The sequence below is a fragment of the Strix aluco genome, chromosome Z (assembly GCF_031877795.1).
Source record: "Strix aluco isolate bStrAlu1 chromosome Z, bStrAlu1.hap1, whole genome shotgun sequence".
Classification (NCBI taxonomy): Eukaryota; Metazoa; Chordata; class Aves; order Strigiformes; family Strigidae; genus Strix; species Strix aluco.
Window position 1 is genome coordinate 40,599,742 of NC_133971.1, and position 25,196 is coordinate 40,624,937.

At 41.4% G+C, this 25,196-nt stretch overlaps 1 protein-coding gene across 6 annotated transcripts in view; it reads left to right on the forward strand.

Annotated features, from left to right (window-relative positions):
* The first annotated feature begins 7,154 nt into the window (after window positions 1–7,154).
* The window catches only part of PCSK5 (proprotein convertase subtilisin/kexin type 5), a 256,533-nt gene continuing 238,491 nt past the window's right edge, over window positions 7,155–25,196 (forward strand). For all 6 annotated transcript variants that reach the window (XR_012621526.1, XR_012621525.1, XM_074811734.1 and 3 more), the window contains exon 1: window positions 7,155–7,810. Coding sequence is in view for 4 of the 6 variants with exons in the window: in XM_074811734.1 (XP_074667835.1) it covers window positions 7,613–7,810 (198 nt within the window). In the remaining 2 variants the exon portion in view is untranslated. The remainder of the gene's footprint in view (window positions 7,811–25,196) is intronic.

Genomic DNA, 25,196 nt, shown 5'->3' on the forward strand with positions numbered 1-25,196 from the left:
CAATGAGGTGGGCACAGAGAATAACATCCCATGAGTAGAACATACATAATAGATGCCTTGGTGAGAATAAAGAAGAGGAATGACGGGATGGACAAAGAAGGAAGAGAAAAATCTTCCCAGCAGCGGAAAGATGAGCAGAGAAGGAAAGGCAGATAGACTACAGAAAGGAAAAAAAAAAAAAAATCTGAAGAAAAGGGTACAAAGGAGAGAATCTAGGAGACAAAAGAGCTCTCATCAATGGATTACTTTGTCCTTTCTGCCAAATCAAAGAACACTAAAGAGGCTCTGACAGAAACTGCCAGTGCACCTCTGCTCTTCAGTAGGCAGAGCAGAGAGGCATCTGCAGAGATGTGCATTTTCTCTATCCACTGTAACAGAAAAGCCAGAATTTTCTCCTTAATTAACAGACACAGCAAAATGAGTTTCTGAGGTAAGAGATCAGGGTCATCCCCTTGAAATAAAACACTTTGCACTCACAGTATCTTTCTTCATAGTGGGGCCATTCTTACTGGCTGTCTGTGTTTCTGCCCTCCATCTTCTTTGAGACAAAATCTGCCAGGATGTATCAGACATAGCTGAATCTTTTTCCATTTTTGTTTAAAACTAATAAACAATGAATGGAACTTCCATTTTTGCACTCTTGACATTGGTTTAATTACTACTACAACAGGGCAACAGGGAAGAGCACATACAGTTCTACCCATGGTCACACTATCCTTCTGTTTGGCAAATCCTTTGACTTTGTGGAAGGTTTCAAGAAAATTTGTGAATGGTATCTTAGGAGAAAAGGATGTTCCACAGCTGTGACCTTGAACTCCCTGAAGAGAGAATTATTACAGAATTATAACAGAATTATTTCTTATTCAATCACAAACAAATAGAGGTTATATGTCCTAAAATACCCCTTCCCAACTTCTGCCTTGTCTGGAACATCAAGTGTTCAAAAACCTGTCATACTTCCTAAGTGATAGGTTAGTGTTCTTTCAGCCTTCTTCCCCATTAATAAACTCACCACTTCCAGGTCATACCTTCTGTTAGACACAGGTGTAGTGAAGAAGATCTTTTTCATTTCTAGGCCCAACAAATTGCACTGAACAAGTTCTGTGGAAAGAAATGTCAGGCATATAATTCACAGGAGCTGTACCGGGAGCAGTGGAGAACCCCAAGTTCTAAAACTAAAACTTGCTCTAAAGCTATTATTTTTACACATTATTCAGTGGAAAAAGGTGCTCAGGTTCTCTCACAGATTAAAGACATAACTTCTACTTCCTCACACAACAAGAAGAGGGCAAAGAAGATTAAGCATAATGACCCTATCATCATTTCTTAGGCTTGTACATGAATATCATGACAAGATATGTCTCATGGAAGCACCTGAACAAAGTTAAAGGAACGAGAACTGAGAAGACAATCCCACGTCTAAAGGAGGTAGTGAACATGAGAAGCAGCTGAATATCAGCTCTCCTAGTGAAGGGTCTGAAGTAATCTCTGAGATGAGTTTGGGAACAAATGGAACTAGCCCAGCTAGAGCTCATGAAACAAGGGTGGGCCATGCTGGAAGATGCGGAACTACATTTTCTCTCTTCAGGTAAGGACATTTGGCTACTATATTTAAATTATATTTATAGTTTGAAAAGTGGGTTGGATTCTCACTTGCCACTGGACCACTCTTTTTAGCAAGAGTATCATCTCAGCCATATGCTAACAACAACATAATGGCCTAAGAAAAGAACAGTGAAATAAACAGTGCTTTTGCATTTGATGGTTTCTATGAAACTGTAATAGGAAAGGAAAATCCTATAGCTACTTTCAGTATAGCTGAGTCAGTTCTACAGAAAAGGGTAGCTATAATAATTCTGACTCAGGGGATGACTGAGAAACAAGTTAACTGGAATGTTAACTCAAGTGAACTTGGGTGAAAAAAACCAACTTCTTCCATGTGGAATTCACTCAGATGAGTCATTTCGGATAAATGATTTTTCCACCATTGTACCGAAGGGGCTCAAGACAATTTCTCTAGCTAAAATTCATAGCTAAACACTAGAAATGTCATTTTGATGCTTACTTTCTGCATGTATTTGAGATTCTATAACTGAAACTTTACAATCCAATGAGAATTTGGAGAGAGAAAATGTGCAGTTGTTCTTTTCAAAAGAACTTAGGATTTAGAGTCACAGGGTGCCAGGTCAGGCACTGAAGCCAGCTAAAAAGGACTGCTACTTTCACCACCCTTCTTTTCTCTCCATACCTTAGCCATTCACGATAGCTATGCACTGTGGGTTGCCAGTAAAGTTAGTACAGCTATTTGCACTGTCAAATAGATCTCTGAAATTAAAAAAAATAAATTAAAAAGAAAAAAATAAAGATGTAAGTTACCACTATTTTAATGACATGGTTTAGATTTCAGCCCAATCAAAGAGACGCATCTGCACAAATGGGAAGATGGCAAACAGTCATGCTGGCACAGGCATCAGTACAAGCAGTGGGAGTCTCCACAGATAGTTTTCCAACTAATGCTATCCTCTTTTCAAATTATGCCTGCCAGTATGGTCAGAACTATAATGAGGTGGGAGCCAATGCTTCAAAAAAAACAACAAACACAATCAAAGAAGGAAAGGTAAGAGAAAGCACAGGGTGAACAGAACAGAAGAATATGCAGTGCAGCCTTATTCATAAAAACAAAATGAAATCCACATGGTAACTGAATGAGGCAGTATCAAACCAATTATCCGTGATCAGGAAAAGCCCAGACTCAGGCCTATTCCAAGGTCCAGACCAAAATTCTGTTTCTTCACTACCAACAGACAGGTTCTTTTATTTCGTTACGTGAATCACTGAACTCCTGCCATTAAACCGCGCACGGGAAATGCAAGGCTTGGGCAGGAGCACACCCTGGGCAGAGGACTGCTCTACCAAATACCTGTCCCAATTTCTTTCTGTTCCTTTCTTCTGCCCCAGACTCTTTATCCCAGTTGAGTACTTCCACCGCCTTTTTTCTTGTCTTCTCTACATTCAGGGCAGAAGGCTTTCCTGCTCTGCATTGCCAAAAGGCTCATTAAAGACTGCTGTCAATTATTGTGCTCACTCCTACAGTGACTGACAAGAAGTTGGAACAGTAATTGCTGCATAAAAGTCATGCTTTGCTGTGGACTGCCCACAGGGTTAGGGGTACAGACCCTATAGTCTATACACTAGGAACAGTGAGAAGCATGCTGAGTGAGGATAAGCAATCTCAAGGTATTGCTGCTGAAGGCAAAAAAGTGTCTAATGTACAGGTGAATACTGTCACTCAAAATTTGGACACACATAGGTGGCTTTTTGTGAGAACAGCAATGTACTCAAAACAGGGATCACATCCTGTTTCAATGCATAATGAGGCAGGTATTTGCTAAGGACGAAACTGCTAACATAATTGATCATGTGCAAAAACAGTGTTTTATTTTAAAAAAATCAACAATTTTATTCTTTTTAAAAGCAGTTGAAGATAAAAGTAAATAAAACCAGAGGCAAGCCTCAAGCATGGAAAACTGCAGATCAAAGAACTGTGTACCAGCAAATTGGATCGTATGGTGGTTGGTGTCAAGTGACCTAGCTGCACTGTTTATAAAAAAGTTGTGCTTAAAACTAAGGAAATCTGAATACTCCTCTGGATTCCAAAACTATCCATCTTTCTAAGGCAACCTCTGAATGACTCCCTGACATAACCTCCATTCTTTGAAGATTTCTCTTCCCTGAAGAGTATTCTTTCATCTACTATGTTCCAGACACTTCCACTCCAAAAACTGATGAACATGTACCCCCAGTTCCTTCTGAAAACGTTCTCTGTTCCAGAAGGTCTTCAGCGGCCAGCACATCCACTTGCAGGACTTCCTGGAAGCTGCCGCTTCCTTTGAATATATATGCCCTCTGTGGTTTCCTCCTGAATTATGACCCCAGGGTACCCAGCACATCTCTGGAGCACTGATCTGCGAAACTCCTATTGAAGAATGCTGGAAAGTTGAAATGAAGCACAGCACAGTAGAGAAGCTGCCAGAGCTAGTGAGGCAGAGGGACTTTCAGGCTGGGAAAGGACTAGAAAGGAAATCATAATTTTGGGACTAGGTAGGCAAAATAGTGAGAAGAGAGGCAATTAGATGAAATAGGAGGAAAGTGAGAACAGAAACCAAGGTCAGATCCTGGATCACAATCAATTGGAACTAACAATAGAGGAGGGATTCAGTGATTAGTATCAATAAGTAAAGGACAAGACAGAGACACATGAAAACTTGCATTTTGAGCAGTCAGCCAGATACTGATTTTTATCATAGCAGAGGGGTAAGAATGTAGGGGCGGGGGGCAGGGGGAAGAGATAAAAGTCACAGGTTGTGACAACAGTGATGAAACAGACCAATTTAGTGCCCTTGCTCAGAGAAAAGACTTTCCCCAGAGCGTGGTGTGTATAGACAAGCTATCTGGCCTCCAAGAAAGTACAGAAGCAACCTCAGCTAGCAGCTACAAGCAGTCCACATAGAGTAGGTACACTGAATAAACTACACTACTGCTGACACTCCCCTCACTGGTCTCTCCGCTCACCTGGCACCCAGTATACTTACTTCCTAGCTGTATCAGAAAGAAACAGCTTCAATTAGAACATGGCATGGGTTAGGAATGCAGGAGTTCTCGTCTTTTTTTTTTTTTTTTTTGGGGGGGGGGAGGGGTGTGTGTGTGACAGTGCAGTCCCCCTAAGGATGTGGCTGTGATGAGGTACTCAGCAAAATTTTGCAGTTTGGGGTTCACACTGAAACACGTCCAAATGCTCCCAAACTAGCTATGATTGCCATCTGGCCTCAGCAAAGAGCACTTTATAATCACAGAAAAAAATGCCTCTGGGGACTACATCCCTCCTTTTTCAGAGGCTTTTTTTTGGTATAGCGTGACTTTCAGAACGTTTTTGTTAGGCTACATGATGCAATGTAGCATTAGGAAAAGATACTTGGGGACAATGATGTATTTGTCAAATCTACCAATTCCTAGTGGCTTTTGTACCTCTGTATAAAACACTGTCATGTAAGCCAAGTTGGAAGTAGATATATTACAGCACAGCTTTACTTTTTGCTTGTAGTTTGTGCCTTATGTGTCAGAAAAAACCCCTCACCATCTATAGCAAGAAATAAGGTGGTCAAAACAACAGTAAAATTCACTGAGAAAAGATCAGAAAATAGATTTTTAATTTATCCTCTTCAGAAAAACAAACTGAGACTGCACAAGGTTCAGGTTTTGTGACCCATTGATTACTACGTACTTCAGTAAGGTGGCAGTTCATGCTTAAACATACTTTAAGCACTCCAGATATAGGAAGAGAGCTGACTTGTGTAATTCATTGAACCAATCAATAAGTAGGGCTATTGCTAGAGGAGATGTAATGTCATATTCAGTGAATGTGTATTTATGAATATTAGCTTCTAGATGTAACCATCCAGGCCTAACACTGCTCCTGCTGAATCCAATGGGATTGTTGATTGTGGTTTCAGTAGAACTATTTGCTAAAGAGTGAGCCATCATCTGTGAAATCCCAGGGAAGGTGAGCCACGTCAAGGTCTTGAATCTACAAACAGGAGTAAACAGTATGTTGTAATACACTGAGCAAAGATAACGTAAACTACAGGAAAAAATACTGACAGGGAAAAGCTAATCACTGGCAAATAAATTTTTGGAGACATAGAACAAACAGGGAGGTAGAGAATGGATTTCCCCCTTTTATCCCCTTTTAAAAGCAATCAGAGGATGTGGGAAGACATTAGCCATTAATATAATACTGATGTTTAAGGAAAAAATGAATTAACTTAAGGCAGAGAATGGTTTAAAGTGGAACATGTGGTTTTGGCTGTCTGCACTTTACTGTTTCTATTTTATTAGGAAAGCTGTGGTTTTAAAGGTAGGAGCACGGGTCTTAGGGGAGGCAAAAAGGAACTCCATGTTACAGTATGACTTTTTGTAAAGCATTTAGGTTCTCATACTTCACATCCCCATGAAAAAGAGAATGATGGCTGCCTGACTTTGTAGGACACTTCAGGTTCCTTAGAGAAAAAAGCCCACAACATTTACATTAGTACATCTCCTGTTCGAATTCCTTCACAACCTGTAATGGATCCTCACAGTAGGTCTGTTAGACTGAATTTTATAGGCACTTATTCTTTCAAATAAGAGGGAGCAGACCCATAGGCTGTCCAAAGCCATGGTGGTGGCTCTCAGGTTTAGTCTGGTAAGCAACAGTTTGGGCATGGGTGGACACACGTTTCCTCGCACCCCACCCTGGCACCTCCACTCCCCCGTTATGCCTGGGCCTCCACAGGACCAGGCCTCTGCACGACCAGGCCCAGCCACGCCACACCGTCCCTAGGCCGCAGGCTCTCCGCGGCCAGCAGCACTCCCCAGCAAGGTGGTGGGAGCCGCGGCCACGCTGCACGGGGATGAAGGAATGCCGAGGAGGCCGTGCTCCTTGTCCTGACCACCGCTTCTCGGCTGAAGCAGCCGCTGCTCGCTCTTCTTTCTGAGCGTGGTGACCACCACCGGGCTTTGGAGGCCAGTTCAACGTTAAATGACGCTGACCAACGTTTATAAAATACCGGCCCGCAGACCCCCGTGAGGCAGAGCCGGCGAATGCCAGTGAGGCAGCTCTGGGGCTGCTTGTGTCCCGCCCGGTCCCCCGGCCCGCTTCCCCGGGGCCGGCAGGGCGGGCGTGGCCGAGCGGGGCGGACGGGGCTCCCCCAGGGCCCCTCCGCGCCCGCGGGGGCAGGACTGGGGGCCCGCAGCCGGTGCCGGGCACCGGGCCTTGCCGCAGGCCTCGCACTGCGCCGCGGTTCCCGCAGCCCCGCCAGCGGGGCGGCGGCCTCCCAGCTCGGCCGGGTGAGGGGGCAGCCCTCGGGGGCGGCGGCAGGGGCCGGTGGTCGCCGCGGGCCCGGGAGCGCGGGAGGCGGCGGAGCGCGGGGCCAGCGCGGCTGCCATTTCCCCTGGCCCTCGGCGCCGCCGGGCGGGAGCAAGCGAGGGCGGGCGGAGGAGGAGGAGTAGGGGGGAGGGAGGGGAGAGGAGAGGGAGGTGGCTGAGCCGGAGTGAACTGAGGCGCTCAGCTGCTAACACTCACACACCGCCTGCCGCCGCCGCCGCGCTGCTCCGGGACTCCGGGCAGGAGGGAGAGAGGGAAGGCGAGGAAAAGCCAGACGCGGGAGAGGAGGCAGAAAATTGCTGGCAGGGAGAAGGAAGTCAGAAAGGAGGGAAGCGCGGAAAGAAGGGAGAAGGAGCCCTCCTCCCCGTGGAGAGACGACTTCCCATGCAGCTGGGGACAGAGCGAGAAGCTGGCGCTCAGAAACTGTGAGAGAAGCTTTCCAAGCAAGTTACTTAATCCCCGAAGAGCGGCGGGAGGAGGGGACAACAGTAATCACCGATCATAGCCATTATTCCCAACCCCTCATCATTTAACACCCGGGTGGTTCAATGCACTACTCCAAGCTCTTCCTAGTTTCCTCCTCGGGGTAACTTCGGAGGACGCGCCGCCGGTGCCGCCCGGAGGTGAGGAGAAGAACCTCGGAAGAAGGAAAGAGAAGTTTTGTGGGGGTTGTGTGCGGAGGAGGAGAAGATGGGCTGGAAGCGCCGCTGCTGCTGGGGAGGCGGAGGCGGCGGGGACCTTCTCTGTCGGCTCACCCTGGTGCTGGGGTTCCTGCTGCCTGCCTGCAGGACGCGCCTGTACACCAACCACTGGGCTGTGCGGATAGCTGGGGGGCTCCCGGAGGCCAACAGGATAGCTAGCAAGTACGGATACGTCAATATAGGACAGGTAACGCTCCTTACAACTACTTCGAAGCGGGCGTCGGCGGCGCGGCCGGCGGGCAGGGTCCGCTGCCGCCGCCCTGCGCCGCTGCCGGGGCAGGGGCAAGGGCAAGGGACGGGCGGCTCCGCGGCCGCCGTACGACCCCGGCCCCGCCGCGGGCCCCGCCGCCGCGGGGCGGCCTGCAAAGCGCAGCCCCCCCGCCCCCCCCCCCCCCCGGCCTCCCGCCGCGGGCCGGCGGAGGGGATGCGCGGGGACAGGTACGCTGGGGCCCCGCCGGAGGGGTCGGGGCCGCGGCTGCGGGACCCCCTCCGCAGCCAGGTGCGGAGCGGGACGCACGCCGCCGAGCCGCCGGGGGGGGGGGGCGGGGGGCGGGGCGCGAGGGACTCCGCGGGTCTCTACCCGCCGCCGCGCTGCCTCCGCGGCGGCTGAACTTTGCGCTCCGCGGCGAGCAGCTTCCTGCCCCCCTTGCAAAGGCAAAAACGCCAATGCAAGAGGAACTCGTCCTGCGGCGAGCGCCCGTCGCCCCGGCAGCCAGGACGTGGCAGCTGCGGTCGCCGGCCCGCCGCGGGGGGCGTCCCGACCCCCCTTCTGGAGGGGCGGGCGAAAGGAGAAGGTGACAGGGGTGGCCTCGTTGCCCCGGGGCGGCTGCCCGGCGTGCGGCGGCCTCCGCGGTCCCGCGGGGAAGGGGAGCGCGGCCGAGGGGGCCGGGGCTGCCCCAGAGTGGGAGCCGGCCGGCCCGCCCGCCCGCCGCCGCGGCCCGCGCTGCTGTCCCGCAGCCCGCTCGCTTTCCGCCGGGTCTCTTGCGAAAGGAGGGGAGAGAAGAGGTCGGCTCTTGGATGCCGGCGCTGTAGGCAGAGCTGCCCCGGCCCGCGCCCGGCCGGTCGGGCAGCACCTGGGCGCAGCGGAGCCCACAGATGTTTCGCTGGAAAACACCTGGACTGGCGAGATCCGGAGATCACCCCGCGAGAAGATTCTTGGATCCAGCCAGGTCCAGGAACTGCAAGTGAGGAAACACCTGGTTCTCGCTGGATCCCATCACGCTGAAAAATACCCCCACCCCTGCTACAGCTAGGCACGGTTGCTGTTTAAAGTGTCCTAACATAATTTTTTTCTGAGTTTGTGCCCAGTATCCTTGGCTTTCCTTACAATTATCGTCAGAATATGAGTTGCCTGTGTAGGATTAAGCAAGGTGAGTGCTTAAAAAATAATTCCGTTGCACGCTTGGGTACGAACATCCAAGCACAGTCTTTCTAGACAATAGTTTATACTGTATGAATTGAAGGTTTAGAAATGAGCATTTACAGGTACAGAAAGCTTCATCTTATACATGAGATTCACAACACTGTAGCTGCATTTGCACAACAGGCCTTCTGCATCAAACAGATCAAAGATCTACACAACACAATTTGTGTTGTAGAGTAAGTTACCACTTACTGCATCACTGACTCAAAAGTTTGAAGTGTGCATCTCAACCTTTCCCAATCATTGCAAGCCTGAATAAGACAGCTGTGCAGTCTATTAGGATAAATAATTGACATAAGAAAGGCTGGAAAATGACACTGAGTAGCACCAAAGAGGGTGTGTAAAGATGCAGTAAAACAGTACTTTTGGAGCACTTGGACAGGTAGGCAATGTTATTCCCAGTTAGAGGCACAGAAATTTGGGAGGAAGCTTCCATGTAAAAATTGAACCCCCACGTTGAAACTGCCATTTAGGAACTCAAGCACAAAGTTTTTTGCATCGATGCTTTTCTTTTTTGTCTTGCACACCTCCTTTGCTCAAGGTCTTTCTCTGTGTTCATATCTGGGCCTTCACAGCACCAAAATGAGCAACATTTAGTTGGTTGGAGGATGCACTTCTTCCCCTTTTGTCTTTTGTCAGGCCAGCTGGCTAACTCAGAGCCTCCTTTTTTATACCTTGAACATCCAAACATCATGATGAATTAAGGAAAGAATGTAGTAAGCTACTATTGCTTCTTATGTGTCAGTGAAAATGCCATGTATACACCTATGAGATATTAATAATAGATACATTACTGATCAGGTACACAGATGGGAATGAGAGAAAATAGGGACTATAAATAATGAAAAACTGGAAGATACATTACTGGGTATGCAGATGAAAAGAGAGCATATGTGAAGGAGCCAATACCATTATTTAGTTATAGGGAGAGTGCAAGTAGAAGATGAATGTAAGAATGTTAAATGATGGGTACAGGAGAAATAAAACTTCAGTAATAATGTGAACTAGACTGATGGGTGATTCCTCATCTTCTGGCTATAACCAGCCTTTAAGAACAAGAAGCAGGCAGTGGGCGTATGTGAAGAAATTCCAGAGAGCTTCCTGTATGTACTTTGGGTTGAAGTAACTAGATGCTAGATGTCATTGTGCTGTGCCAATGTAGAGCTCAGCACTCTACTGTTACAGCTACATGCCCTAAGAAGCATTGTGCATTTGCAAAAATTCTTATGCAGAATTCCCTTTCATGGGTATCTTTTTACTATGGCCAGTGAGTGTTAAGTTTCTGATACTTTCTTGCAAAATCATCCCCAAATGGTATTTCTGTGACAGCACATTCAGAAGTATGTTGGTGGTCAGTCTAATGTCTGTTCTCTTATTCACAGCTAGTGCTTATACAACTTTCATCAGTCTGACCTGGCCGCTAGGTAGAATTTATAATTTGAGAATTCAGAGTCCATAAAATAATACAGATGGCTGTTATCTGACCATACATAGTTTAACATGTATATATTGCTCGAAGCCCATGTACAATAATTCTGTGACTCTATTTCTTAAAAATACAAAAACATATGCATCATTTTCTGTGAAGCTTATCGATCATTCTTTGTAGACTGTATCACTTGATAAAGATGGGTAAAAGGAGTAAGGTGTTAATTTTTAGAGAAAGGAAGTCGAATGGTCTGGACTGATGAGTTAGATTTGCCTGTAATGGGCTTTCTGCATAGATTTGGAAAAGCAGGAAGATACTTGACACAGAACAGGAATTGCAAAAGAATATGAGAATGGGGTAAGAATCTACTGTTTATTGTTGAGAGACAATTGCAAGCGATTTAAAAATCTGTATTTAGTGTGAGATGTTGAAAGACATTCTCTTAGTTGAATATACTATGAAAACACTGAAAGAGATATCATGTAAGCAGAATTCTGTTAGAGGCAGGACTTCACGTGCTTAATGTCTGCATATTGTAGTGGCTATGGCCAGGCAATTAAACTTTGGTTTTGCAGATAACATCTCTTCTTGGTAAGTGGAAATATTATAATTAAAGCTGCATCAGTAAGAGCTAAGCTGTTTACTTCTGCTTGAAGAAGGTAATTACAAATCTCTAAAAAAATACACATCCAAAAATAATCTGAAATAGATCAAAAAAACTTAATGTAGTGCATTAAGTATAATATTTTTGGTTAAATTAAATTTCTGAGCTCACCTTTAAGAAGAAAGTGCAAAAAGCTAAATCCAAATCCCACTACTGGCCCAAAGAACTGACTCTGTACAAATGACCCAGAAAAATAATGGAATTAAAATATTCAAGATAAGAGGTGGTGAAACTGTGTACAAAAAATGAAGGTCAAGTAGGTGCAGTTGCAAAGTTGCAAACCCACGAGTATTTTGGCAACAGTTAATTGCATGATTAGAGCTGAAGGGAATAGTGGAAAACAGAGGGGTTCTGAAGGCCTTACTCTTACCAGCCACCCTGTTAATTTTGCATGAGTGGAGATGCAAGGTGCTATGGAATAGGGAGAGTTTAGGGTAGGTTAGGAGTAAAATAGTTAAGTGTAGGCAATATTTGGGTTGTGTTTGTGGAAAAATGGCATTGAAAGATACATGAAGTTGATCAGTGGAGACAAGATGGTAGACCCAGGAAGGTTGTGAACCGTAAACATCAGACAACATCCCTTCTCCCAGTTTTTGTTATTTGGTGCATTCCTGGTAACAGGCGGAATTTAGCTTTCCCATTTTTTGGTGCTCGTGATCTGAAGAATATCCAGTTGAGTCTTGAAATAACCTCTTAAGTCCATTTTCATTGCCATGGTGATGACAGGAAATCTACCAAGCCTACCAGAATGATGGATGAATCAGATGACAGAAAGGGATGTTAAAAGAGGCCTTGAGATCACCTACTGGTGAGCAATTAAGAACTCCTTTATCTCAGAGCTTCTGGTAAACTCCTGTTGCTCTCAAACTTCTGTGTCTCCATCTCTTGTTACAGCAGTTTGAGGCTTTAGCTTCTCTGCTTATTGAAAAGAGTTTTCCATTAATTTTTTAGGGGACACAATGCAACAGAGAAAGAGTCTTCTTTTACTCTGTGTTTTTCCAGGTTATATGTTCTGGTTCTTGTTTCCTACAAATTGCTCCAACATACTGTTCATTTACCCTGTGTTTCCTTCCCGTTACCAATGTGAAGTTGACAGTAGACACAGAAGCTTGTTCTTCAAGTTACTTGAATTCTTGCAGTGAATCTAGTAGGATTGTCATTAATTTTCTTCATCTATGGCTTGGAAAATCATAGAGCAGCAACTTAGACCTATCATTGTATCGACTATTAGCTTCTGTTAGGAAACTCTTTTCCCCACAGGACTGAACGAAGGTTACGTATCACAGAAACAGAGGCAGCAGATCCCCTTACTGACTGACACAAGTGGGCAGGATATCCTTTGGGAAGTCAGTGATTTTGATTGCTGCAGTTAGTGCCACCAGTTTGGAGCTTCTGATTTGGACAGTAGGGCCCACCTGAGCTGACACTCAAATTAATAGACCTATATTTAAGGCCTGCTAAAGGCCTGTCCATAACTTTAGACTTGAGTACTTGATTACTGGTAATGTCATTTCTGTGACATAGCCACAGCTGCATTAGAGGTGATGAAGTAAATGCAGTGAAGCATCAATGTACAAAAGAATTGGCCCAAGGTGTCCTGTGTTTCATTGGGCTTTAAAATAGCACAAACATGTAATGTCAAGACTTAAATGCATAGAGTTGACTTTTTTTTTTTTTTTCTTTTCCCATGTACTGCAGACATTTCTGGCCTACCCTTGAAGTGCAATTAGTAGTTCCTCCAGCAAACAAATCCTTGTCTCATGTTAAAGAATTGCTTCTATTCTTTTGGCCTGAGTCTTTTAATAAAATGGTCTGGACTAGCAAGCCCTCTGGGACTGTGATAAGGTAGTATAATGCAAAGCAGCCAAGGCCTTTTTCTAAGTTACACACTGGATGGAGCAATTTGGGGTATAATGCATCCCCCAGCAGCTCTGTGCTATCGCTTCTATCTTTCAGTGGCTGTACTAAGCAGATCTTTCTCTAAGAGCAAAGTATCTGTCTTTTGGGAAAGTTTCTTTCACTGTTGGCAGCTGCTGAGGATTAAACATATAGTCTGTGTAGCATTTCGTACAATTGGCATAAATATTATGACAGTGTTGATAGTGTGGGGGTTCCTTACTATACAGTGGAAAAAGAAAGCTTTCTTTTGATACAGCCATGAAAATTAAGGTATACTAATAGGTCATCTTGATTCCCATGAATTTCCTTGTTTCTTCTAAACACAGATTCTCACTGGATATAAATTTGTGATTTGGTGCTAAAATATTCTCAACAGACTGGAGAAAGGAACACCGGCTGACTTATGAAGCATCTGAGAAGTTGGGAATGCTACTGCAGGTTCTACTGCTGAAGGCTTTTGTGCTACTCACTTAAGCTTTTTCCCCTTACATCTTCGTTTATATACATAAAAGAGGAGAATGTTCAGTAACTGACTCTGGGCACATGAGTTTTTATTTTAATTTGAAATGTGTGGGCTTCAAAATAAGGAAGGTTTTCTATGTTTGTGCTTTTCTAGAAAGTGGTGCCTCATCAGTTTCAGATTGCTGTCATCAGGTGCCAGGAGTTTCTCATTCAGTCAGGGGACTTTTCTTGAAGGTGCAGGAGAGCAGGAGAAACAAACAGCTGATACCCCAAAGGTGATGTAAGAATGGAAGAGATAAAGGTATCTTATCTGTGGCTGCAACAAGGGAGAGAAATGCTTCATTAATTAGTATAGGAGTAAACTTTAGATCCTACTGTTTATTTTTCTTTCTTTCTTCTAGGCAGGGGCTGAGGATGGGTCAGCACTTTTCCAGATCATATCTTTCCTCTCCTAATTGTATTCTTCCAGTACTTCTTTCCTGATCTCCTCCAGGGTCTAGTGGCCTACTCCTCATCCTTGACAAGTGACAGACTACCCTTTCCCTCCAATTTTCTTCCTGCGAGGAATACACAGTGTTAACCAAAAGACACGTAAGTGTTCTAAGCTTGGTGTGACCCAGGAGTCACTGTTAGATATACAGATTTGATTTTTTTTAGGTACTGTAAATGCTGATGTGATTTGCCAAAAGGTTGTGGGGTTTTTTGTTGGCTGGTTTGTTTGTTTTTATTGGGAGTTTAGAGATTTAAAACCAGCAAATCACAGAAAGAGTTAATAAATATTAGTTCATTTCAAACCTGAAGTCCCAGTGATGGCACAGAGAAGATGTTGTGTAACAAGATCAATTGATCAAAAAGAATGGGAGGAATGGCTGTTTTCCATTTTCCAAATCTATTCCTGATGGGAGGCAAAAGGAAGTTTTGCAAACTAAGTAGCTGAAATTGAAAGACTAGAAAAAAATCATTCAGTTAAGAGAAAAGAGAGCTTATTTTAAGATAAAGACCCTAAAGTAACTTTGTCTTCAGCAAAGGAAGAAGTTTGCTACCATAATCTCCATCACCTTACATGGATGACTTAAAAAAGCAGGATAGTAGGCCTGTGTGCAAAGAAGTTCAACTACCCCATAATAATAATACAGACAGTTAATAAAAGGCACGTGCCCCTTAATAGCCTGTGTGGTCACAGCATTGACACAGGGTATACTCTTACTAAAATGTAATACCTGGGGTAAATGTAATGAAGTCCTGAGTTTTAAAGATGCAAGTACCAGCACTACAATATTAAAAGAATCAAAGCTAGCTGTACTCTAAACTGTGTTCACATGCAGATGTAGTGGGGTTACACAGATACATCAAGGAAAATTGAATTTTCTCTATTGCTGGCAGAAAAAAGTACGTTTAGGGACTGGTAGAGAATAACCACCAGGTAGAAAGATCTTTGGAAAATGTAAGCACTGAAACAATATTCTTGCAAATGTTCATATGCCACAAAACCAGAAAATCAGCACATATTGGATAATACAAAGCGTATGCCATGGCTAATTACTTCATACTTAGCAGTAGTTCTGTGTCTGTGCAGTTAAAAATGAGAGTGAGGAGGGAGAGAGAGCAGAGCTTACTGCTACTAAATGTGAGCTTTCATTAGGAGTAGGATGAAGAAAAGAATGTGCCAAATGGGTTCTGGTGATAGAGGCAACCTAATAGTCCTTGTATGTTGTTACAAAATGAGAGAATGTGAGAATCTCATTTAACAGCATAGTCAAACTACAAATTATGTGATGATTTTTTATTTAAAGCCCTTAGGCAAACACATGCTAAATTATACTTTTAAGAATAACAATTAGTTACAAGCCCAGTTTACAGATGGCAATGTTTGTGGGACTGCTCTTCTCAGACAAAATACATAAGAAGTGGACCAGGCTAGATTAAAATGGAAGAACCAGAAGAAATCTGTAAAACATATTGAGTAAATCAGTAGTGTGTCATACCTCTTGTATGACAGTGGTCATGTCTGGTATGATGTGACCTCTGGCTGAGAATGGCTGACAGTTGTAGAAGTGAAGGGTAGGGGGTACATCTCTATAGATTAGTTTATCCATTGCAATGCCCTTGAGGAGGATCAGCTGTGCCCTCATCTTTCCTGACAGATATTTAATCAGTTTTCAAAGGTTTTCAGTAAGGATGCTCCACAGTGCCTGGTCATGGTCGATTCTAGTGTCTCATTATCCTCTTTGCCCCAGTGAAGTCTAAGTTGTACCTGTCTTCCTGCAGTTCAAAACCAGCATTTCTTGTTTCTTTATGAACAAATCAGCATCAGAAAAGTTGTAGCATTCCATTCTTCCTGCCACCCACTTTCATCCTTTTTCATCTAAGCCCAGTCCTTTCCTTTGTTTCACATAGGTCAGGCTTTCACTGATCAAGTTTTGCTGTTTGACTCTGGTCTTTCTAAGTGATGCTCATCTTCTTGAGCAAGGAGCTGCTAGAGCATTACAGCTGAGTACAGCTTAAGGATTCCTTTAGTTGTCTTCAGCACAGCACTTCTATTTATGTAGCTCATTATTGTATTTGTCTGTCCCGTGGCTGTTATGACATTGTTGACTTAGTTCAACTTGTGATCTGCTATGGTTCACAGATTGATTCTGCCAAATTCCTAGCCCATTGTTTTCCAGCCTGAATTTGTCCAGTAGATTATTATTGATTAGGTTTAGTACTTTGCATATGCCTTTGCTGAATCTTGCCTTGTTTTTCCGGACCTCATTTTACAGTTTCAGTTTGTTTTGAATTCTGTTTGTGCCCCTCAACGTGCTTGCAGATCCTCTCTGCTTCTTCATGTGTATTGTGTTTAATAGGTGTCTTTCCAATGCCAGTAGTCAGGTCACTAGTTGAAGTATTGACCAAAACAGTTTCTAAAGGAACTGTGGCAGGTAGTCATTTGCTGGCCTGCTGTAATAAATAGATATATCAATGTTACTAACATAGTTTTGATCTACTATCCCATAGTTTAGTTTTGTGCCCAAATTCAGGAATTTGAAGGAGACTGTTAATGAAGTAGTACTTGGAGATAGATACAGTTTTTAATTTGCATAAGTTATCAGCTTAAAATAGAGAAGTTTTTGTGGCAGCAGGGAATAGGCCTCATTTATGTTTGTTTTCCAGGGCCAAACTGAAATTACAGGGAAGTTACAAGTCACAATTAAATCTTTTCTCTTACTCATTTGTGTTCAAGCTGGAATAAAACCACCAGGTTTTGTGCAAGGGTGCTTAGTGGGTAGTGAAGATGTTACTGAGTAGTGCTGTGTGGCTGAAATTCAAGCCTAGAATTGGATAATATTCTCCTACCAATCAATGGTAGCATGTAGCCTCCCCTCTGGATAAATCTAGAGAACATTTTTTTTTGCTTTTATTGAGCTTTTCTTTGTAGAGCTTATTAACACAGTAACCTGAGGTCTTAAAAACAAACAGGAAAGAAAATGCACCCTGTGTCACACCTCTAAAGCCAGTAGTATGACTTCTAGGGTGTAGAGAAGTAGTTCCTATAACATTTTTGTTTCTTGTGAACAGCCTTTATTCAAATAGACCCATAAGGATGCAAGGCCATTCTGGGTCAGTTAGAAGATCTATCCAGCCTGCCTGACTATGGCAGTGGTGTTAAGTTACGGTCTGTGGGAGAAGATGAACAAAACAAGCGTCCAGTGCTTCTCCCTACACTCCCTTCAGTTGTTTTCAGCTCAGGAGACTGAGCTGGATATGGTTTCTGTGTACTTAGAAATTCTTGATGTTTTTTGTTTAGACACTTGTCCAGTCTTTCAAATAAAAGTAAACTTTGAGCATACACAATATCCTTTGGCAAGAATTTTAAAAGTGTGCTGCTTCACTGCATGAAGAACCACCTTTCTTGCTTGTTACTTACTAGCTTTGTTTGATGGCTACTGAAAGAGACAGTGAAAGTTGATCTCTGTCCGTTCTTATGCCATACATGATTTTTTAGGTTCTAATATTTTCCCCTAAATTGTGTTGTATCTACACTGAAGAGTCTTAGCTTACTTAGCTATTCCCCATATGGAGGGTGTACCATATCTTTGTCCATCCTTCTTCTCCGGCTTGAAAATTTTTCCAGCTCTACTATGTTTTCTTTGAATAGAGGTGACTAGAACTGCACACAGTACTTAAAGTCTGGCAAAACCCTGGATTATTCTTACAGTGCCATGTTAGTTGCTTTATTCTCCATACTTCTATCGATCATGTCTAGTATGTCATTTGCTGTTGGGACTTCTACTGAGCTGTTGCCAGGCATTAGTCTACCATAACCCTGAGATCATCACTCCTCAGTGGTACTGGGCAGCTCAAAATAGTTCATTTTAGTGTGATGTTGGGTTTGTACATCAGTTCATCTACATTTGTCTGCATTGGATTTCATTTGCCATTTTACTGTCGTCACTTAGTTTTGCAGGGTCCTTCTGCAGCTCATGCACAGTCAGCCACAGTCTTTATATCTGTGATAACAGTAGCTGACATCTACACCTTATTGCTCACTCCTGTTTTCATGTAATTTTTTTTTTATGAAATAGTGTAGGTTCCAGAAGAAGTTCTACCATGGACCTCAGCAGAACTCCAGCAGGGACCACTGCCCACTGTCAGAAGCTAATTGCTTTTTAATAAACATTAATTAATTAATAATTAATAACTAATTACTCCTAAGCTTTATTTTCAGTCTTTTAACTGATTGCTTGCTTCTGCAAAGACCTTATGCCGTGACTTCTTAAATTCTTAAAAGCTGGTGGTGGAGAACATTGTCAAAAGACTTTTGGAAGTCCAACCAGAGTATGTCTATCTACCCATCTTTATCTGTATGCTTGACCTCTTCTGAGAACACTACTAAATCTGTAAGGCAGATTTTTCCTCTGTTTTAACTACTTCCAAAGTGGTCATTTTTTTATCCAAGTGTCCATTAATTATCTTATTTCTTAGTTTCTACTCATTTGCCTAGTAGTGATTTGCAAGTTCATAGTGCTTCAGATCTCCTTTTAAAAATTGCTATCACATTTGTCACCCAGTTATCCTGAAATGTGAAAACTGTTTTTTAAGTGAGAGATTTCATGTCACTGCTCCTGTTGCTTTCAATTACTTTAATTTTCTGAGTGTTTTTATTCAGCTATTTCACCCATATACCTTCCACATTCTGGACTGCAGAATATTTGTTCTTGAAGTATCGTATCATGAGTAACCCATCTAAGCTGAACTGAAGCAAATCAATCAAATGCTAAACTTTGGAAAAAAAAAAAAATCAATGCTTTGTGAATATGCTGGACTCCAGTGAGCCAAGCATGAATGAACAGCAATGGGCTTTAGGCCGAGGAAGTTTCCCTACCCCTCTTGGAAATCAGTAGTGCCGCTTCTCTGTAGGAATGGACTGCAGAATAAGCTCTGCTTTTTCTTGAGCTGCCAAGCCCTGTCCTGCATGACGAGCAGTAGTTTTACCAATTGGGAATGGAGTGAAGCCAATGCAGATACCTGAGCAGTGGTCTTACAGCTCAGGTTAGCTTTTCCTGCTTTTAAAAACTGCTTCTCTCACTGGACCTCAAAGACAGTCTCTGAAATTTAGGTCAACAAAGTATTCAGTTGCAGTTTTTAGAAATGCATTGGTGAATATCCCAATTGTATCAGAAAGTCTGACCCAGATGTGTCCCATCACTGCCACACAAGAGCTCTAGCCCTAACTAGCATGACAGTATTAACTATGATATTGTTCTTAGTTTTCCTCTTGAAAGATTCCCTTTTGCTCCATTGTAAGCCAAATCATTCCCATTCTTTGGATCGAAAGCACAACTTTAGTAGGATTTTACTCAAACCTATTTGAAATACAAGGTCATTTCCAGAGAGGACATGTATGACAATATCTGGGATTTCCCTGACACTCTTGACACATGCCCATCTCTGCATTACTGTCTTTACTCCTGTATGCCTGTGTGATCAAATTATACCTTTGCTTCAGCTCACAGAAGTTTAAATATCCATTGTCAGTGAATGGACTCCTCCTGATAATTCTTAGACCAGTGCATGATGATCATGGCCAACTGACAAATTACAAAGCCATCACCTGGGAAAAATGATAACTGTAATTAAACAGGGTCACTGAACCTTGCTTTCTAAAAGAGTTAACCATCCTGTGACCTAAAGGGGCTCTGGACTGTGTTGGCATCACAGTTCTTATGATAAATGTTCTACCATTGCAACACATTGCTGTTTTGGAAGCTTTCTTGTAGATAAATACCATTCCATCTTGTGAAATTTGACTGATTTCCTTTTCTTGCTGGCAATTAAAAATACTAATCTGATACGTTTAATGCCACAGTGAGCAATTCTAGTAGTGGCTGGAATCTGTGCTGATCTACTGATGTTTCTGATTTTATAGGACTCATCTGACATGAAAAGAAATGTTTCAAAATCGAAACACAAATCCATTTATCAAGAAGAATACATGGTTTTATCCAATTCATTGCTGCCATTCTAACTGACCAGATTTTCCCTATTTCAGCATTTTGGTATTATACATTTAATACCAACATATTAAACAGATATACAGTAAAAACATTTTTCTCCAAGAAAATCTACTTTCAGGTACACAGCTAAGCATTCACTGAGCCCTCAGGTTGTAAGATTCTGCTCTCCAAACAAGAAGTTCTTATATGTGTGAAACAGACAGTGTATGAAAGCTGTGACCTGTTTTTCATTGATTTTAGTAAATTTAAATACTTCAACTTGAATTGGATATCAGTTCTCCTTGACCCTTCTCTGTAGTCTGAAGTAATTTAGAAGCTAACTTAATCTAAAATGTAGGCCTCAGTGAGGTCTGGATTAAAAAAAAATTAAGTGCTTCTTCATTAAGCGCTTATTGCAGCTCCCATTAAATACAGTGGAAGATCTCACTGATTCCAGTGAATGCCGCATTGAACCTTAATCACTCTTCCAGCACTATGGATGTTGGTAGAGCAGGAGAGACCTGAGCATCTCTGAATTAGTACATCACTTTTTTGTTGGGGTGATTGCAGATAGCTTCAAGTGGAATATTATATGATTATGCTAGAATTAACAGTCCCTTTGTGTGCTGTAATATTTTTTGATATCCTCACTAAACATTAGTTATGATGATGGTGAAGTTTTCTTTCTTACTAGGTTTGAATGCTACATAATGCAATCATTTTGGAGATTATTTTGGTCTTATTTGCTTACTTAGTTACTTTGTCTTTACATGTATCTTTAGATCCTGTCAAACAGGCATTTTTTTGTTTTCATACTATTAAACTTCGGACACTGTAAGATCCTCTCCAGAAACTTACTCATATGAATAATTGTTGCTCAAGTTGTCATATCAAAATCATGGATACTGGCAAACCTTACTTTTACACAAAGAAGTATAAATTTTTGCACAACTCTAGCATTAACCAAATAAGATAAGTGAATGTATCAGCATCATGCCTAGTTCTGGACAAATTGCATGCTTCTCTGTATTCAGTTAAGATTGTTGTACAGAGTGGAAGATCATCAGACTTTGATACAGTACAAAGTTGAAGATGTATCATTTGGTTCACTGTAAAAGAGTGTTGGATTTAGTGCCTGCACATACCACTCAGATGAACTTAACACAGTCCTAGATACTCCCATGAGTCACTTCTTATTACTCTTCAGTAAATTATATTTGTGATAGAGGAGGAAATTGCTTAAATCAAGTCTCATGAGAAAGTCAGTTAAATGAGAACATTGTATTTACTATGACCAATAAGAGCTGAATTCAGATTTGTAAGACAAAGTACAGCATGAGAAGGTTTATTGCTGGCAGTATAAATGTTCACTGGAAACAGTATGACTACTGTAGGCCACTGCATTAGTCATTTTGAATGTTATAAACTGCCTTGCTATTAATGTGCTTAAGAGTTTTATATTGATGTTTAAATAACTGGATGGAGATATAACAGTATATCTAACTTGGTGCCCAGTTCTTAAATCCTTTACTTATGCAAGTAACCCCATTAGATTTGATTGCCCTTGATTTATGCCTCTTAAATTCCATTAGCTTCAACAGAGTTATTTCTGATTTATGGTTTTGTAAATGAGAAGAGACTTGATCCCACTGGGACTGGGTAGATGTTTACAAGTTCTAGGACACGGATGATGGTTATTAAATATTTCATGATGAAGATTTACAAGGAAATGAATATGAACATTCTTTGCTGTGAAACTTTTCTTGCTGTAGTTTGTTAAAAAAATAAAACTGTTTCTTAACTAACCTTTATACTGTTTGCATGATTGAAGTAGGAGTGTCAGAACTTTATCAAGCCTCATTCTTATGCTTGATTATAATTTCATATCAGAGAGTACACTTTATGAAGAAACGAGATTACGAAGAAACAATAATCATTAAGAGTCTGGAGTAGCTAATAATGTACGGAATATGGCAGTTCTGCTTGCTACTTAAATAAACATTCATGATACTGCATGAATATCCATCCTCATTCTCTCATCATTTTACATTTGTTTGGTGATACAACATGAAATAGGATTGGAAGTCAATAAAATAGTGACAGAGTTCATTTCAAGTGATGGAGTGTATCATTTAGATATTTTAAATTACAGAGTAGCAAGTTAGGAAAGGGTAAAAATTATTTCAGAAAACAGTGGCAATTTAGTTGACCCCTCCAAATGTTAAAGGTATTTGTTTCCTATTGGATGGCTTCATTATGGGGGCTGTTTACTGAAACAAACGTTACCATATTGCCTAACAGGTTCTTTGCAGATAGAAACAATGTTTGCTATGGCTTGAACTTGCAGTGCGTGATGACTGTGTCGAAGTCACTTGAAATATTACAGAGGTTAAGTTTGTTTCTACAGCAGAAAATAAATACACTTTGTTGCACTCATTTTTACTTGCAGAAATAAGGTGGTGACGCACTGGGCATCACAAAAGGGGGCATGAACTACCAGTTTACATTGCACTGCTTTCTGTATTGAAAAGAAATAATAGAAAAGCTTAATGGGAATGAAGGCAGTAATTGATTTTCATGAAATGTGTAGTGTTGTCCTGGAACTGCAAACCCATGGTCACAGGTTGCTGAGCAACCTTTCATTGCTTTATTTGATAAGGACATGAACTTGCCAATTGCTGTGATGCCTCCTTAGGCAAAGTTTGCAGTGACACTGGGTTTGCAATTATTAATGCCCATTGTTGTACTTGAATCTTAACATTTTATGTGACAGATGTGGAAATGGCTTCCTTTGCCATCTCTCACCAGCTGTTTTGGGCTAATATATCTGTTAGAAGACCAAACCTGCACTTAATACAAAAACCTTCCCTCCTCCCTGTGCCCCCCCAGTAATTAAGGACTCTGTGTTCATTGATTTTTGGCTACTTTTTTGAACATTGTTCTAATAGTCACAACCCGTTTATCCATCCTAGAGACGAGGTGGATGAAACTCTTCCTTACTGACTTTAAAAGAAAGATTTCAAGTGCTAGAGTGAGATTTCTTTCAATGTAATATTTGAACAATGAACATAGTGTCCAGCTATCTTCCACTTCTCACGTTTTGTTTATTCTTAACTTCACTGAGGGCATGCTTGGGAAGTGGTACCACATAGCAAGTGTTCAGAGGCTACCAATGCACAGCATGCTCAGATTCAAGAAGGGCTGCCAGCTCTTGTCATACCATAAGGATTGATGCATGTTCTTGTTCTCTGAGCTGCAACAGGGAAAGGTAGGGGCCAGACTCAGGCTCTGCTTCTGTCATAATTTTTGGAAGGAATATGTATTTACTGGGGTCTCGTGTGACCTGTGGCATATAAGGCACAATTCTCTTTACTGCTCATCCATGTAAGACCCAAACATCATTTTCACCTGGTTTTTATTCAGGCAGCTTTTTGCTGGCATCATTTACCTGAAGGGTGTCTTCGTGATTTCTCTTTTTATGATGTGGTTTGAGTATTCTTTTTTTCCTGCACTTTGAGAAGTAGCGTTGTTTGTAATTAAATATGATCAAAGTGTATTTTTATCCAAAGAAAATCAGCTAACCTCTCCCTCCTTTCAGAACTTAATAAGTCAGAAAGATCTTCATTCCAAAAACCCACAGGATTTATATGAATATATAATCCAAAAAAGATGCCACAATCCTCTTTGGAAGGATTGTTCATCCTGTATAGCAGGGTAGATTAAATTAATAAATCTTAGTATGATTTAACATGTATTAGAATAAAGCTGTGATACAGTTCTAATTTATATCTTTCTAATATCTAAATTCATATTACCTCTTGAGACCTGTGACCTCTTTTATGGCTTAATGCTTTCCAATTCTTGCAAGATAGTTGTTGCATGTTGTGTTACATGTTGAAACATTTATTTTTTTGGTGAAGCAAAACATTTTATGTTGCTATTTCGTTGTTAGTTTTTTTTCTCATTTTCATCCCAAGTAATTCTACATGTTAAATAAGGTTATCAAGAGAGCACTAAAATACTGGAATCTCAAAAAGCAGAATTTCATTTGGCAATATTTGTTTTAAAATACAACTGTACAAAGTAACCTGTATGCAGAAGGTATGATCTAGGAAGCTTTTTCCAATTTACCTGAACTTTATGAAAGTTGTGGGCCAGTTATCAGTCTCAGAGGAAGCTTAATTTGTTTTCTATTGCTAAGTATATTTTATAATATATTTAGAATAGAACATTTCTCTATTTAGAAAAGTAAAATTTTGGAATTCTGAAAATATTTTAGAATAAATCTAACTAGCAATTTAGATTTTAATTTTAATAATTAGATTTTAATTATAGTTTAGAATTGAGACTCTAAATATGTCTAAATATTCTGGAACACAGTTGAAAGCCTTGAAAAGAAAACCTATTAGAAAAAGTATTTTTATAGAGGTAATCCACAATTAAATATACCAACTCATGTCAAGAATTTATACTGCAAATTGAAATGTTCTTTTTGTGTTATTTTTAATCTGCATTTTTACTTAAATTAGCTACAGTAGTATTTTCTGCGAATTTTAAAGCTTCCTAATAGATACATAAAAATTCAAATTCACATTAAAATTTATGAAGTGACTTTGAAAAAAATCTCAGCCTTGATACTAAGTTAGAATGATATCAAGAATTATAATTGACCTCAGGATATTGTTACTTTTTATCCTACTAACAAAGGTACATGGAAACTTAAAAGACTAGAAAGCTTGTTTATTTTTCCAGTGTAAGAGTTAACATGCTACTTTATTTTTAAAGCCAAATACAACAGCATGTAAGCAACAGCAGTGACGTTATCTGAAAGAACATAATGCAGAACTACTTTATTTTAATGGCTCTCTTACTCATTTTTGAGATCAACTGTTTAAAAAACCAAAACCAAACTGTACTCTCCTAGCTCAAGGTAATGCCTGGACAAAATTTCTCCATTCAAATAGCTGAAACACAGAGGAAAAATACAAAGGAAGTCTAGAGTGGCATATGTAAATTCAGTAAGGTGATATGTTTTTCTCCCCATTGAAACAGAAGGAGAGGGAATGTCATGGGTAAAGTGGTAAGGTGTTAGCATGTTTCTACCATGTGAAGAGATAGAACCTGATTTATTTCTGTGAAAATTGTAATATTTCTGCTGTAATAGCCACGTGGTTTAATTTATTTGCCTGTTTTGGGTTTTTGTTTATTTTTCATATGCAG